Genomic DNA, 16,766 nt, shown 5'->3' on the forward strand with positions numbered 1-16,766 from the left:
CACTGGGAATGATCCATTGAACATCCATAATCTATCTTCCTATGACAGAGCACACAGAGCAGAAACCAATTAGCTGCGCGTCCCATCGGAAATGGAGAAGCAGATATGATAAAGGATGAGCCCACAGCCGCAAGCTACAGGGCAAGTTACAATTAACCTCTCCCTAACATGCACACACACACACACAAGAGTGTACAAAACACAACTACTCACACACCTGCTGTGGTTCTTATGACAAACCTCTGGCAGGTTGTGGCAGACTATAATGACCCAAAGCTACATTCGGTCACTAGGGATACCAGATATAAATTTGGATAATTGTCTATTACTACGATTTTACTCCAGTATCTCTTTCTTTTAGTCTTTCTCTGTCTCTTTGTCATTTATCTCCCTCTGTGACAGACGTTTCCCCCCAATGAATCTCAGTTTTTACTCTGTTCCTCCTTCTTCTTTCCCTCTGTCTATTTCTCCATCCTTATCTCCTGTCCTCCCACCTGGTAGGTGTGGCCAGCAACATCACAACAAGGACTAGAACAGGGAACAAGGTCAAACACAGATACACACCGCACAAACACACACTTACACTCCATGTACAGTTCATACACACACACACGCGCGCGCAGGACTGCAGGGGCAAGGTCACACAAGCTGTGATTTGGGGCTCTGGTGCAGCAGGAAAGCTGAGGTCCGGTGAAGAAAGAAAGAGGAAATGAGGAGAGAGGAAGAAGAGAGGGAGAGGGTTGATGATGGACAGAAAATGATTTCCAGATATAATGACCTGCTACACTGGCATCTCCCTCGCTCTCTGATGCTATCTGCTCCTGCTGAGAGGGAGGGATTGAAAGAAAACGAGCAACAGAAAGAGGAAAACAGAAACACAGAGAGTGTGTATGAATGAATAATGGTCGAAAGGTGCAAATTCAGACTCTGATCCGACCTATTAGTCACAGACTCAGTCATCATTCTCACAATACACTCCTATTAGCTACAGCTTTGGATACACAATGTGTCCCGGTACATTCACCTCAGACGTGAATGACTGTGTGAATGCATGTGTGCACATTTATGTGTGTTTACATGTGTGTGTGTGTGAGTGTGAGTGTGTGGTAGCACACTAACTACCTGCCCATGCCACAACCCCCTCAGATTCCCTTCTCCCCTCCCACACGTTGCCCCCGGTAACAGGGGGAGGAGGTGTGTGTGTGTGTATTGGGGGGGGGTGGATAGTGACCATCTGTCAGTGGCCTCGAGATCAATGGAACTAGAGGGGGGGAGGGAGGGAAGGGGTAAGGGCGGTGAGGGAGTGGTGCGAGGCTAAATATGTGGCCCACTGTGACCGGAGCCTGACTCAATATGCAGCCGTTTTATTTACCGACTGACAACACGCTCCCCACTAGCCCCACTCACACGGCCTTTATTAACGAATGGATGATTTTGTTGTGAGCCAGGAGCTGCTGAGACTGTAGAAATGACATGAAACATGCAGTTTGGACTCTTGACTACCACACACATAGATACATACGTGTGCAGACTGCTTTCAATTTTAAAATAAGCTCCAATTCCAACAATGTTGGATGTGAGTCAGAGAAAGAAAACCCAAGAGATAGAGACATAATGAGAAAAGAAGAAGGAGGTATTTGATCGGGTAATATAGTAAATCTAGCTCACTGTGGCAGTAGGCCAGATGAGACTAGGAATAAACACTCCAGTGTGAGCTAATGAATCAACAACAAAACAATGTCAAACCTCGAGAAATGCTTACTTCAGCTGCTTCGCAGAAGAGCACAGTGCTAGCACAAATATACATACAACATAAATCAATTTAACACATGTAAACAGCACAGCACACTGCTACGGTGTTGTAAACAGAGGGATTTTCACCTATAGAGAAAGGGCTCCTACCATGGTATAGTGAAAAGCACTTAGAAAAACACACTGACATTACGCACTCATTTAAAATTCACTGTTGATGCTTGAGCTAGAGCAAGAGCTGGAGGGAACGGTTTGGGTGTGGAGAGAGGAGAGGAGAGGGGAGGTGAGGAGAGAGGAGAGGAGAGGAGAGGAGAGGAGAGGAGAGGAGAGGAGAGGAGAGGAAAGGAGAGGAGAGGAGTGATGTTCACATAGTATGGCACAGTCACAGGGTTTGTTTATGTTATTCAATGTCCACTGAACCAATAAGTTGTTGACATAATTGTGGCCTAAATGATGTCGGTCTCATGCTTGACCCTGTACAGCGTGTTCTCATGCAAATCAGGGATTGAAATACTATAGTGGACTCACCCAGCATTTGGCTGAAGAGCAGCTGCTCCAGGTCCCCCAGAACAGTCACCACTAACTCCGGATCCACCTTTAGAAAGGCCTTATCATCCTCTCCCTCTATCCCCTTCCTCTCTTTCTTTTCCTCTGGTGACAGAGCTGCAGATCTCCCCTTCTCTCCTGGTTTCTTGCCATTAGTCCCAGTGCTCCCAGCTCCATTGGAGTTAGCCTTAGTTGGGTGGTCAGCAGGGTCTGTGTCTACACTCTGGCCCGCCTCAGAGGTCTTGCTGATGGGCTTGACCTCTGCATAAGGTCCCCGTGGTTTACCAGGGGCAGGGATTCGACTTGGCTTGGTCAGTGTCACAGCTGGGGAGCAGAAAGGTTTGGGCTTCCCCTGAAAAAGAGACTGTTCTGACTTTGAAAGGGTCCGGGAGAGCGGTGGTCTCCCACCCCCAGCCTGAGCTGTCTTAGTCTGGCCTGCTTTGTTGGCGCCAGTGCCAGGCTTGCTTGTATCATCATTCCACTTGGGAGATTGGTACAGGTGCAGCTTCTTCTCGGCATCAGTGAGCACACACAAGTTGCTAAGTGATCGCTGCTTGCGGAGCTTGGACGGATTGGGGATTGGAATCGGGATAGATCCGGAGGTTGGCCGGTAGACCTTAAGCTCTGACCCGGAGGGACGTGGAGGTCCCTGGGGCAGAGCGGAGGGCTTGGCCGGGGGCTTCCTGGAGGCCATGGCCTGGGCTGAAGTATCCTGGCTGGAGACAGCAGGAGACCTGAGGTCCGGCTCTCTGGGCTTAGCCGTCATGCTAATGTTAGCCACATTAGCCTCCAGCATCCCTCCTGCAGAGAGCCAAGCAACAGCATCAGTGGCACAATCAGAAATACACACAAGCAGACAGAAAGAAATGGAGGGAGAAAGGGGAGAAAGGAAGGTGTAAAAACGCAGAGACTGTCTGGTTTGCTGTCTCTCTCCCTCTAGTGGGTCCAGACTGAGCCGGACTCCCCACTGTGTGAGATTGTGGGTTCACCCCTCTGCTGAAAATGACGAGTGGGTTAGTAGAGTGGCAGTAGCAGTCCCCTTTACTCACTGCTGATAATCCATGGATCTGCAGATCTGTGTCCAGCTCCCCAAATCCACTTCCTTACAGCGTGTCTGCGCCTCACAAATGACAATAGCGCCGCTAACAGAAAACACAGCGCTGATCAGCCTCTTTCTCTGTCTCCACCTCTGCTTCTCTCTCGCTCTGTATTCCCTCCTGCTTGCCAGGCAAGCGGCAGCCGACTGACAGGAGAAACAGTCGCAGCAGCAGCAGCAGCAACATCCCCCTCCCCTTTCTCTCCTCCCTCACTCGCTGGTTTGCTCACTCTACCCCCGCTGGCTCATTCACCCTCCCCTCTCCTTCTTCCTCCTCTATCTTTCCCTCCTTCTTTCTTGTTGTCTCTCACTCTCTCTCCTTCCACTGGCTGATTCATCTGCCTATCCTCCCTCTCTCTCTCTCTCTCACGCTTTCTTTCCCTCTCCCTCCAACACACACCGCAGATGCTGTGTTATGCTGCGCACCAGTGAGTGCGAACATAAGGGCTTCGCGATAAATTACCAGCATCTTGTATAAACTCAGCTCTTCCCTGTTCCTGTGTTGCAATAACGGCTCTTTTTTCTCTCACACATCCTCTAAATCACTCTTTCTTTTTGCTCTCCTCTTCCACTTTTTGTCAGATAATCCTTTTGTTCTTCCCCACCTTTATTCTCCTCCCATCCTTTGTTTTAGAAGAGAGAGAAAGAAAGTGTATTTATATTGAGCTCAGCTGCGTGTGACTCGAATAATCCCGGCTGCCAAATATTGCAGCCAGAGTAAAGACCCCCTACACACACACACACACACGCACATCTAATCATTCATAATCACATTAGCTGCTCTATTCATCCATTCGCATTCAGATTCTCTTATGTGTGGTAATCTCGAGAGGCCCACCCATGATTAAGCTGATTCAAATTATCTGAAGAACAGCCGTGACTGCAGGATCAACAGGACACGCGTTAACCAGTCCCTAATAAACAACGAGATAGGTCTGTCTCTAATTTTGCTTCAATTAGGAGCCAACAGACCCCAAATGATCATCACACCCACCACCTGCATCATATCAGCTCTTCACTCATCTCCACTGCTCTTTTCTCATTTCCTCCCTTCCTTTCCTTCCTTCCTCCAGACCTACAGTAAACCCCCCTCCCCTATTCCCCCCAGTTAATATAGATATGGAGGCCATTAAGTTCGCAGGTTATAGATTCATAGATTCAATCTCATCCATCCCTCAGCACAACCATTAGGATACCGTGGTGGTTTAAAACAAGCACATGTGTGGGTGTGTGAATGAGTTGGTGTCTTTATTTTTGTCTGTCTTCCCTTGTATGTGTATGTGTGCATGTGTGTGCATGGGTCTGTCTCTCCGAGTGTGTCACATTGATGAGACAAGGCCAGAGAAGCCAAAGCTCCAATCCAGGGACTCAGTTAGCTCTGGCACGTTCAACTACGTCATCTCAATGCTCTGGACATTCCATCTCAATCAACGCAGGACACAGGGGTAATTCTGACTCTTCTCCATCCTTTTCCTCATCAACTTATCCCTGTCCTTTGCTTTAAATATCTACAGAATCTATTCCTGTAATTCCACTTAACAAATAGGGCTGGGTGGAGATCCGTTAAGAGAGAGACATAAACAGAGACAGAGAAATAGCTTAATGCCTTCATTTCTCATCTGGCTTTATTTCCGTTAGCAATAGTAATGATGGCAGTGCATAAAAGCAACTTTAAGTCCACCATTACTCATTAACAATCAATACAACTGTTTGCAGTAGAATTTGTATACAGAGAACAGTTCTTAGCTGGACTGGTGGAGTGTTAATGCTCTGGATGTATTACCATTAGAGCAATTCACTTTCTCCTGTATGCAAGCAGCTATGCCTGCAGCTACGATGTTATCAGGTCTCAAGCTGTTAGGACTAGCATTCAAACAAGCAGGCTGTTGAGCTAATGCCCATTTTCTGTTACATTTGCATAAATCGGTTGACACTAAACCAGAGCTAAAATAAGCAATGTCCTGTTTGCTCACATTCCACACTCAATATTTGAGTGGTACTTTAAAAAACAGCTCATTTTTCAACAGTACTCAAACTGTCGCCAATCGAACCTAAAAATGACACACACACACATATGTGGTACATGTATGGCACACTTGCCCCCAACCTAACATCCATCTGGCCTTGAATGAGTGTGTGTAAAACAGGAGCTCAGTAGCAGACAAAAACACAGACATACATTGGCTGTTTTATTGTGTAATGGCCAAAGCCATTAATTAGAACCAGTAAACTTTAATAAAGGGCCAATGTTGAAGTGGTAATGCCACACTGAGGCCAGAGCTGAATGGTGACAGTTATGGAGGCTCTGGGGGCTGGTAGCAGGCTAGTAGGGGGTAAGGGATGTAATTTAAGGCTAATAGGTGCTGTACGTCAGCTCTTATACCTCCCTGATGAGGGATTAAGGTTAGTCAAACGAGAGTGGCCGCGTACAAGGCCAGTCTGTGTGGCGCACAGATGCACGAGGGGCAAAGACACACGTTAATGCTCTTGAAAGCACGTACACACACACACACACACAGGTGAAGTGTGTAATGGCAGCACACAGCTACTTGTTTGTTCCAGTACTCGTCTGTCTGGCTCCACAGTCTAATCACTTTAATATATGTCTGATGTAAACATATATTCTCTTGCTGTCTTTCTACTTAACCTCTCTTTCTCGCTCTACACACACACACACACACACAGCATGCTGTCTGCGCAGGGTGTTTGACCTGAGCAGTCTGGCCTGACATCAGAGAAGCTGGCAGTTTCAGGGTGTGATGGGTGCCAGTGCTCAGCATTAGCCTACACATTCATCACGTAGCAGACGCACACATTCAGCATGTTACAGAGGCATGTGTTTGTGTGGGTGTCAACGCGTTTGTGGGCTGACCACTCGCTGGAGCCTTGGGAAATTTGCTACGATGACGGGCAAACAGTTCCATACACACATAAAGACACTTTTAAGTAAGGGTAAGAGGGACAGGCAGAGATACAGCGATGAATGGATAGATTGAAAACACAGAGTGAAATAGGGGTGAGAAGGAGAGAGAAAGAGAGACAGCCAGGCTGAGAGAGGCAGGGTGTCTCTGTGCTTTGCATGAGTATATTTGCCCTAGCATCTCTAAACAGTTTGGAACAGATTCGCCACTATATTTCTACAGAGCAGTCATGTGAAGTAGCCAGCGAACACACACACACAGACACTGTGTGGTGCATTATATGCATGTTTACAAGGTTATACAAGGTCTCCAGCTTTGAAAGGAAAAGTACTGCGAGAGAAGAGAGAAGTGATGCTGCTTTGAATGTGACTAATTGTATCAAAACGCCTTAAACTCTTAAGAGGAACGGTTCCCATTCCACTAAGCAGATGGCACGCATTTTCACTTTCACCCACTCACTGTTGTCACCCAATCCCTCTTAGTTCCTCTTAGTTTTTGCCTTTTTCTGTGTAACTAAAAGGGGAAAAAAAGTTGTTCTAAAGATGAGACAAGCGTGAACGGGGTGGAGAAGTGAGAAGAAAATGACGTGAGTGCAACTGAGAATAGGAGCTGGAGAAAAAGGCAGCGCGTCAGAAGAGGAGAGCATGGACCATGAAAGAAGTCTACTGGATGCCACTGGTGAGGAAAAAGGAGAGAGAATGTGAAAGTATGATGCAGAAAACAAAGTAATGAGAAAAATAAGAAGAGGAGGAGGAGGAGGAGGAGGAGGAAGAGGACGGGATGAGGAAGGATCTCTGTAAATGTGCCAGAGGAGCAGAGGAAGCCTGTAAGACAGAGAGGGGATATCCTGCCTCACTGCCACGCCACTCCTGCTACGTTTGCTTATGTCCGCTAACACGCTAAAGCATGAGGTCCACAGGACATAGGGAAGAATACCAGACTGTGACACACAACCAGGGGAAGGCTAGCAGTCACACACACACACACACACACACACACACAGACACACACACACACACACACACACACACTCACACACACACACACACACACACACACTGGTGCTGTACCAACACAATAACATGCCCATTGATGTCCTGTTTACACACAAAGTACTGAGAGGACATACTGATACATACAGTATAAGGCTTCCTAGTCTGAGTCAAAAATGTGTACGTGTGAATGAGGAAGGGATTTTTCCAGAGTGTCACCTCTTTGGTGGTCAGTGCTGATGATGCACACCATGAGTCACTGGCTTAAGGATTCGGGCAATACAGCCACTTAAAGACTATCAATAACAACAGTGTGAGTGAATCAGTCATACTAACTCCCGATTCCGGAGGCACATATGTTAATACAACAAAAACACCATTCTCTCCCAAGGCAAATGTCACACACTCATCATGAATCACACACAGCTGAGCGCTGAAAAACAACAACTGCCTTCCTGAGAATCTTAAAGCATGTGAAAAGAATGAATTTCTGTTTTTGTTTTAAAAACGTATCGCTCTTTGCAGACACTCCCTCGCAGCCGCCTCAGTGTTGACATTCTCAGCACACTTCCCAGGGGTATCCCACAATGCTGTGCTGCAGGGGCTTGTTGCCTGGTTACAGCGTGGTGTGCATATATTGTGGCAGCGATGGATATCATCAGCATGTGCGATGTGCCAATTCTTGTTGAGTGTGTGTGTGAAATCAAATATCAATTAATCAATTAATATCAGGAATCTGCATCCTGAACATATATTCTGGCTTGTAAGTGTGTGATTTATTTACCATGGGTCATTAATTTGACATATAGATGTCTTTGTGACTCCATTCCTGTGTGTGTGGGTGTGTGTGGTCCCACAGAGACACAGAGAAGTTACACACATGACTGGCTCCATAACTCGACTCCCTGGGTTGGGAGTCACCCCAGAGGTCAAAAAGGATCTTGAGTGTGCACTCATTCACCCATTCCTCAATTCACCCTTCTCCCTCCTTTCTCTCTTCCTTCATCTCTCGCTCTATCTACTGCAGCCATTACTGTGTGCCTCCTACATTGTAAGGGAATGTCCCTGGGGGGGAGAGAGAAGGAAGAGGAGGAGGAGGACACAGGAGGAGGTGGAAGCTCTGTCTTAGTGCATTGCCATACCAGGACTGGATGGCTCAGTGTGCGACAAGAATAGGCAAGGAGCCTCTACTGTATGTGTGTCTGTTCCTTAACACATGTTTATGCATGTGTTCCTTTGGATTATGAGCATTCATGAGAACGAAAATCACTTTCCCACTTGTGTGATGTCTTTTTCATCACCTAACCCAAACATAAAGGACTAGGCCAACATCTCAGTTGACCCTGCGCTGAACTACAGAACTCTTTGACAGGTCAAGGTTAGGGTCAAATATAGAGTAGGGCATGACATTAAACCCAAAATAGTGATTACTGCCTCACTCCTGGTGATGAGTGAGGACATAATCTAGTCCATGCTTATGTCTGATCATCTTCCCAAAGCTACTAAACCACTCATCACTGTCCAACGCCAACTCGGCATATGTGTCTCTGATTAGATTGGCCAAAGAGGATTATACACTGTCTAAGAGTAGATGCAGCCGGGGTTATCAAAATGCTATTCACGAGACAGTTCAACAGCATTAAAGGAATGGAGAGCATGAAATTTATCAACTGGAAGCTGATTTCATAATTTCATTACTAAAGATTTTGCCTTCGACCAGTTTAAAGAGTAAATGTAAAAACTAAAAGTGAAAACTGTTGGCTTTACAGTTATTTCCATTGGCTATTGTTATTAAGTGCATGTACAGGTACAGTAAACAATGTTGGGAAGTCATCAAAAAAGAATGAAGGTGGCATAGTTGCACTGCAAGGCTTTGTGTCTTGCGCTTCATGCCTAATTTGCACTTCTGGTTTGATGCCAACTGCATTCCGTTGTTAAGTACTTGTATTTGTTCAATAGCAATAAAGTTGAATCTAATCTAATCTAATCTAATCTAATCACTGGTGGCTTCTGCCCAGGGACTACAGATGAAAATGAGCTTTTAGCTATATCTGGTACAATAAATGTATTGGGAATTGTCCCTGTTAAATAAACAATAAATTGATGCATAAACAGTGTGACTAACAATTCGAAACTGATGTGGTGTGACTACAGCAAATTAAGTTCATCTTCATATTCTTCTGTCAAGCTGAGCAAAATAAATATGAAAGTTTTCAGTAATTTCTAATTTGATTGTATTAGTTTGTATTATTGATCCCTTTTCCTTATGGGATGTATTTATAATCTAAAAAAAGACCTCTCTTTACAAAATAAGACACAACAAGAGAAAAATACATAATAATAAATAATACATTAAGGGAACTGGGACTATTACACAATTCAGTATCACACAATGCCTTAGGTAAAATCTCTGTCCCAGATTGTGTTAACTGTTTCAAACAAACAAATGCCCATTAAATTCAAAATTACTTTCTGACCCAACACCTGGAAAGTACAATGTCCACTTTTTAAAATTACACGAATGTCAAAGTCAGATGATTTCACCACATTTGTGCAGGTGAGTGTGGGACACTGTGCTTAGTGTTTCATATCCTTGTGAGCAGAATTCACAGACCAGATGTAAATCATGACCTCCACTGTGTCTGTGGGTATCTGTACAGTGTGTGTGTGTGTGTGTGTGTGTGTGTGTGTGTGTGTGTGTGAGAGAGAGAGAGAGAGAGAAAGAGAGAGAGACAGCTGACAGACTTTGAGAGTGTCCGTAGGGAATAACTGGCCATACCCTCACTGGGAGATGAAAAATGACACACAATCCACATCACATTTATCTTTCAAACACCATCTGTGTACTGTCACACACGCATACGTCAGCACACACACACACACATGCTCAGACATGAGCACATGCTCAAACACACCTCTCCAGAGAGCAACAAGGTCAAGAGGTCTGCAGTCTAATTGAAAGACCACATGGTGGTACGGTCACATTAAATGTTCAGGTCTTCATTAGGGTCTCGGATGGAAGATGTAAGAGCTTATTATGTTACCCCTGATTCAATCAATGTATATGTAAGCACCCAACTTAGGGAAATCTACTCTTTTGCCATAGTCACTAAAGAAAACCATAACTGAATCAGATGATGTGTTGTGTGTTTCAGCTTTGAAATACTAAACTAACATTCAATCTGTCTTTTCATCTCTGTGCACACATTTGCTGTTTCCTCTGTTACCTCCTTACACAAAAAGAAATCCATCAACCCACTGACCTTCTCTTTTTATCCTTCACCCTTCTCGCTCTTTCTTTCCTCCTTCCCTCCAAACTTTGCCTTCCTCCCTGTTTCCCTCCCTTCCTCCGCTCCCTAAATTACAGTTATTATGGTGTCAACCCACCCTCCATGTAAATGCAGCTTCAGAGGAGTCTAAGACACTTTTAGATCTGTTTCTAACGCCTGCTAGGGACCAATTACAAGGCCACAACCATAGTCCCAAGACATCCAGAGGCCTGTAAAGACTGGGGTTGGTCCACCATAAGCTCCCATACCCCTTCCCACGACCAGCTGGTTGAAACCTCCACAAAGCTTTCGGAAGGTTTTATTTGCCAACAGATCTATTCTGGTAGCTGTAGTTTTAGACAGGCCAGGTCAGTAGAATAGAGAACATCAAGGAAAACCTGTACTGTGATACATCATAAAATATGTTCAAACAATTAATAATAGGTGTGATTATCATATATTGTCCATATATAGTGCATTTATGAAGTATGAGGACAGGGACACATTTTTCATTGTGCTGTCTCTGTATTCTAGCACATTTTTTAGGGTATGTACAGCCACGTCAGATAAATAGTGTATGAATAACATCCCTTTGTATACACTTGTATTCATTTTTATAAAGTTCCTCAATTTCAGGGGACAGAAAGAAATAGTTTGTTGTGACAACAATAACAAGCTCTTGCTTGTTTCAGAGGCTAACCCTAACCTCAGTCTGGTCCTCAGTGATTGAAACACAGATTCAGCTGGTCTGAAGTCAGGTGACTGACTTGACCATCCAACTGTCTGGTCATTGAAAAAACCTTCTTTAATGATTTTGTCTGTATGGTTAAGGATCACTGTCTTGCTGCATTGTCTCTAAAATTTGGGGACATGTATACAAAGGAGTGGAGTCCTACAGTGTTCACTCAGTGTGGATGTGGACACCTTAAACCAGTCTTAACGCTTTTTTCTTAACATTTTAACAATGTCTTAACATTTCAAACTTAAACCTTACAGTCATTATGTCATTTCAAATCAAATGTGCTGTAGAAGCTAAAACAATTATGTCTGTCCAAATACTTTCAGACTGCACTGTACATGTTCTGTCAGGTGTGTATAACCAAGAATAGATTTTGGCCAGTAAAGCTTAATACACACTAACTCTGGGCTGCTCATTTCAAAGCTACGCAGTTTAGCTCCTCCAATCCATCTGACACCACATCAAAAGGAATGATTCACTAAGCCACTGATAAAGTCATATCTCTGAAGCATGTCCACATCCCTTGGCTCAGATTGACCACGGCAATGAATGACTATGGCTGTGGGTACAGAGCAAACCATTACTCAAAAGGCGTGTGGGTGGGAGGGGGAGGAGGTCATGTTGGGAATGTGGCTTTTTAGGTCAATGAAGCTGGAAAGGAGGAAGAGAGAGGGAGAGAGAAGAAGCGTGAAGGGAGGACGGGTTCAATCTCCCTGACAGCTCTTGAATGAAGCTGAAATCAATGTGCATATAATATTGCCTGGCAGCGAGTTGCCCCATTTCATCCCATTACTGACCCACATCACCCATGTCATCTTCCTTCATCTTAACATCCTGAGCCCATCTCTCTTTTCCATCTCTTGATCCAGGAACCACTGTAGTCAGCAGAGCCCCAGGCAGACACACACACACACACACACACACACACAAAATTACACCACCTAACTTCAGACTTGACTCCTGAGGCCTGATGAGTGGGAGCGTGACAGACATATATTTGGACACAGAGTGGTTGTCCCTTAAGTCTTCACTGAGTCTATTCAGGTTCCACAATAAGACCGAAAGGTCGCCTGCTGGCATGTCCTGTCTGACACCATTTATGACTCTGTTGCAGTAAATGCGTAGGAATCCATACCTAACAAAAGCGCCTCTCTTAGCTTCTCTGTGCCTTGATGCTAACTGGGCAGACAGAACTAGACGACAAGATTTGTTCAGAGAGGGAGAAAGAGAAAGGAAAAGTGATTCTGGAAAAAAATGTGTATCTGAATATGTATCTCTGCTCGACTGCTTGACTGTGTGTGTGTCTCACCTGGTATAAGGTCATCACAGCAGACCTCTATGGATCCAGATGAGCAGTCACTCAGTTCATCCACAGAAAAATCACTCTCCTGCACCTGCAGCCTGTCAACACATCATTAACACAGCCGTCACACATCTGTTACTGAACATGCAAATCACTTCAATACTGTTGATTACAATCAAAACACACAAGCCACTGTGTAGGACAGTGACACAGAAAATGGACAGCTTTCCCCTGCGTGTCACACTGATTTCCATACAAGCAAATTGATGAAACAGAAAATCACTGATAACACACAAAGCGCTGTGAATAATTTCATAATTATAAAAGGAAAACAAGTAGAAGGAAGAAGTTCTTTTCTCTTGTTTTCTTATTTTAGTAAGTACTGTACACCAGAAAATTCTATTTTGACTGATTCACTCTTCATGGATTGATTCATTTAACTAAAACACTGCACAATTCAATAACACACATCAAACACAGGAACACGGCATTTTTTTACTTACAAAATTAGATTCACTCTTTTCTTGTTTTATCATGAGGCCCAATGTGTGTGAAAGAGAGAACAACAGTATATTGAGTGAGCCCAGAGGCTGTCAAGAGGACACTTTAACAATCAGCTCTGCTCCAGAAAACACCAAGTGTGTGTGTGCGTGTGTGAGTGTGTGTGTGTTTGCGTGCTCACAGATACAAAGGAATTAGACTGAAATGGCCAAAACAGGCCTCTGGGGCTGGTCTTTAGTATCCAGGGAGGGAGTCGTCTTTAGTGTGTGTGTGTTAATAGAGAGTGGGATCGTAAAGAGCTATGAGAAGAGAAAGTGATCATATAATAATGACAAGAGAATGGTTTTACAACAGGAGTCAATTAAAGGGGCTTAGCAAGTTGTGTGTGTGTGTGTGTGTGTGTGAGCACAGACCGCTTACCTGTAGCTGAAGGGAGCCACAGTAGCCATGTTGACTCTCGGTGTGAGTGGTTCTGTGAACGCCTCCTCCTTTTGTAGGCTCTGATCCTGCACATCGACAGCCTCCTTGCACATAACTGGCATGATGAATGTGAGTGGTGGCAGCGGCTGGAGACCAGGAGAGGAAGCCGGACTACTGTCCTCAGGAGTCCCCATCTCCTCGTCCGATTGGCTGGTAGACTCACTGCGACCTCTGATGGTATGCTTGGAGCTTGTTTGAGCGAGAGCGGGGCGGAGGTTATCGTTGTTCAACATGGCGGACTGGGCTGGCTGGTTTTCTGGAGGCTCTTCTTCTCTTCCTGACTTGACTTCAAACGCCACCTGGGATGCAGAGTTGGAGTTGTCTCCTCTCCTGAACTGGTGTGGTGGACGTAGGTTGCTGGCTCCCCATGCTTGGTTCTTATTGGTGAAGGCACTTCTGTTGCGATTGCCGTCATGTGGAAAGTGTATTGGGGTTTGAGTCGGAGCAGGTTTACCCAGGTCTAGTGTGTCTTTGGAGTGTGCTGGTGGTATCCGGCGCTGGGTCAGTGGGCTGCTGTAGGCGGAACGTGAAGCCTGGGGAGCAGGTAGACCTCCCGTTCGCTGGAAGAGCTGACTTTTCAGGCCAGCGTCTCTCAGGGAGTCCCGAGAGGAGGGCCCTTGGATGCTGGTGCTCCGTGGGCAAAGTGAAGGAGAGTGTGTTGGTGTGTGCGTGGGAGTGTGTGTGGGTGTGTGTTTAGGGGTCTGTGTCAAAGGCCTAGGCAGCTCACTAGCCCGGCGGCGGGTGTCTGTTTTTGGGGAAGACGGCAACAAGCTGCGTGGGAGGGGGATTCCTGATGAGGGAGGAGGCCGGGGGGCCGACTTCACATTGACTCCCCCACTCATACTGACCTGAATGGAGAAACAGAGAGAGAGACACCTATGAGTCAAAATACTATATACTAAGATGAGCACTCCACTTTCTTTATCTTTCTTTAGCCACAACAACAGTATAACACCATTAGTCACAAAAACCTTCCCAAAAAGTGTATTTTTTTAATTTAGGGGTCAATTTAACTATGTTAAAAATCAGGTAAACTAGAATTCGCTGTTCTCAACACAGAGCTAGTTACTGTAAACATCAACGGTATGCGTGCATGTGAACCAAGCACATATGACAAACTGAGTCATGGTAAACCACGAGTTGAGCTTATTTTCAGAAAGGCATGGAGCGTCTGCGCAATCAAATTTGCCTGCTGGGAGGTCAAAACACAAAAACAGCCTCACACACAAGCACAGACACATGCTCACAGCAACGTGTAACAGCTGCTTTTAGAGCGTTATGTTCTCAAATAACTGATTTTCTCCACATATTGAATTCAAATACACACTCGCATAGTAGATTCCCACACACACACACACACACACACACACACACACACACACACACACACACACACACACACACACACACACACACACACATCATTGCCCAAACACACTGCTCTCTTACATTAACAGCTTCAGAGGTGGCAGGGGATCGTCCTTACCTAATATGCTTTGATTCCAGATATTCACACTTTCTATTGCCCTCTTCACCGTCCCTTTCAGAAATACACAGCCCTTTTAAGAACTATAAAACTCTACTTAATAGTCTTTGAGCCCTTCTCAGCTGCGCAAGCTGCAGTGAATGTTGGTCAAGTGAGACATTTCATGTAATATCGTATAATTTAACTACCTTGTGCTGCCCAGCTGGAGAAAAAGAGGCGGTAGGCTGTGAGGTTAGGAGGTTGGAAAGATGGGAGGGGAGGGGAAAAAGAAGAAAACAGCAAGTGTAAACTGTAAACGATCACATCTTCTGGGGGAGGAACAAATAACAAATTGATTTGCTCTCCCTCACAAAATGTAAGAATCTCACGTGACAGTTTTTGATGAAATCTGACTTATTCATTCCAGCATGTAAGTCATAATATCTCCCACAGGAGATTTATAATACTGACGAACATTTTTTGGGGGATTTGTAGTTCAAATTAAGACATTAAATGGGAAGAGGCAAGGTGATATAAGTTGGTTATAACACATATATGTTTTCCCACAATGATTTTTTACTGTATTGTCAATTCAATTTTTTCAGTTTAACTTTTAAGAACTTTTTTGAGTGATACATTATTAGTAAGTATATATTATTTTTATCAATGTTTTAAATAAGAAATGCAGGTAAATATGCTTTTCTCTGCGATGAACAATATTAAATTATTAGCCAACCTATAACAATAAAACTGCCATATCTTCATGAATGTCATACACAACATAGTGAACTAACCATGTTGCTGTTACTGTCCAGATGTGCAGGACCTGGTCAACAGCTGTTCTGCTCTCACACGGATATAAACATACTTCATACAGTACTTCCTGTACTCCACTTTTACTTTTGAAAAGATTGACATAAAAGGCATTTATTATTACACACACACACACACACACACACACACACACACACACACATACAAATACACAGATTTAACGGTTAAACCCTGCTTGCCCTTTCTTAAATAGCAGAAATTCTGCTGCCAGAAGACTTCTTAGGAAACTGTCTTTAATAAAGCAGAGATACATCAAATTAAGCCGTCAAAGTCTCGAGGATAATATGTTGGATTATTTGAAAGGCGCATCTAATCACAGTATTGCACACAGTGTAATGTGGATCGCACAAACACACACATTAACTCAGTAGTCGGAGCAAAAGGTCTGTCATTTTCAGAATCCCTGCAGCGCAGAAAGGTTGACTAATTCAGCTCAAAAACTCAAAACAGAACCAAAAATAACCTTTCAGTTTGTTATGAAGGAAAGGATAGATTATCTGTAGAAGACCTTAATTTTTCCCACTCATATTATCAGACCCACTCACGCAGAAAATTGAGAGATTTGGGTATTTTGCCAAGGACTCCATCATAGTTGACTCAATGCTAATGAAGACCTGCAGCACACAGCGGCGATGATGCAGCAGTAGGTAAACAGAGACAGATGCGATCATCCATTCTCCTCATCTCCCCCCATCTGTGCTTGTCTCTGTCTCTTTTCCTCTTGCTCTTTCTCACTTTCTCCTTCTCCTTGGAGGCCGATACACTGATAAGCATCAGAATTTCTGTCTGATACAATTCCTGCTAGGATTTCCAGGAGCACAGGTGCGGTCTGGCTCTGTGTCTATCTGTATGGAAATGAGCTATTCCC

General features: G+C 44.6%; 1 protein-coding gene across 6 annotated transcripts in view; it reads right to left on the minus strand.

The window, feature by feature from the left end:
• LOC121895442 (neuron navigator 1-like) overlaps positions 1-16,766 on the minus strand; it is a 108,635-nt gene that overhangs the window by 67,161 nt on the left and 24,708 nt on the right. For 5 of the 6 annotated variants that reach the window (XM_042408589.1, XM_042408591.1, XM_042408587.1 and 2 more), the window contains 3 exons: positions 13,540-14,447; positions 12,625-12,716; positions 2,281-3,099 (listed from right to left, as the gene is read on the minus strand). In XM_042408589.1, coding sequence (XP_042264523.1) covers positions 2,281-3,099; positions 12,625-12,716; positions 13,540-14,441 — 1,813 coding nt within the window. In that variant the 5' untranslated portion in view covers positions 14,442-14,447. Of the gene's footprint in view, positions 1-2,280; positions 3,100-3,347; positions 3,526-12,624; positions 12,717-13,539; positions 14,448-16,766 lie in introns of those variants that run through there. The other variant, XM_042408592.1, reaches the window with a different exon arrangement.

Source organism: Thunnus maccoyii, chromosome 4, assembly GCF_910596095.1.
Source record: "Thunnus maccoyii chromosome 4, fThuMac1.1, whole genome shotgun sequence".
Classification (NCBI taxonomy): Eukaryota; Metazoa; Chordata; class Actinopteri; order Scombriformes; family Scombridae; genus Thunnus; species Thunnus maccoyii.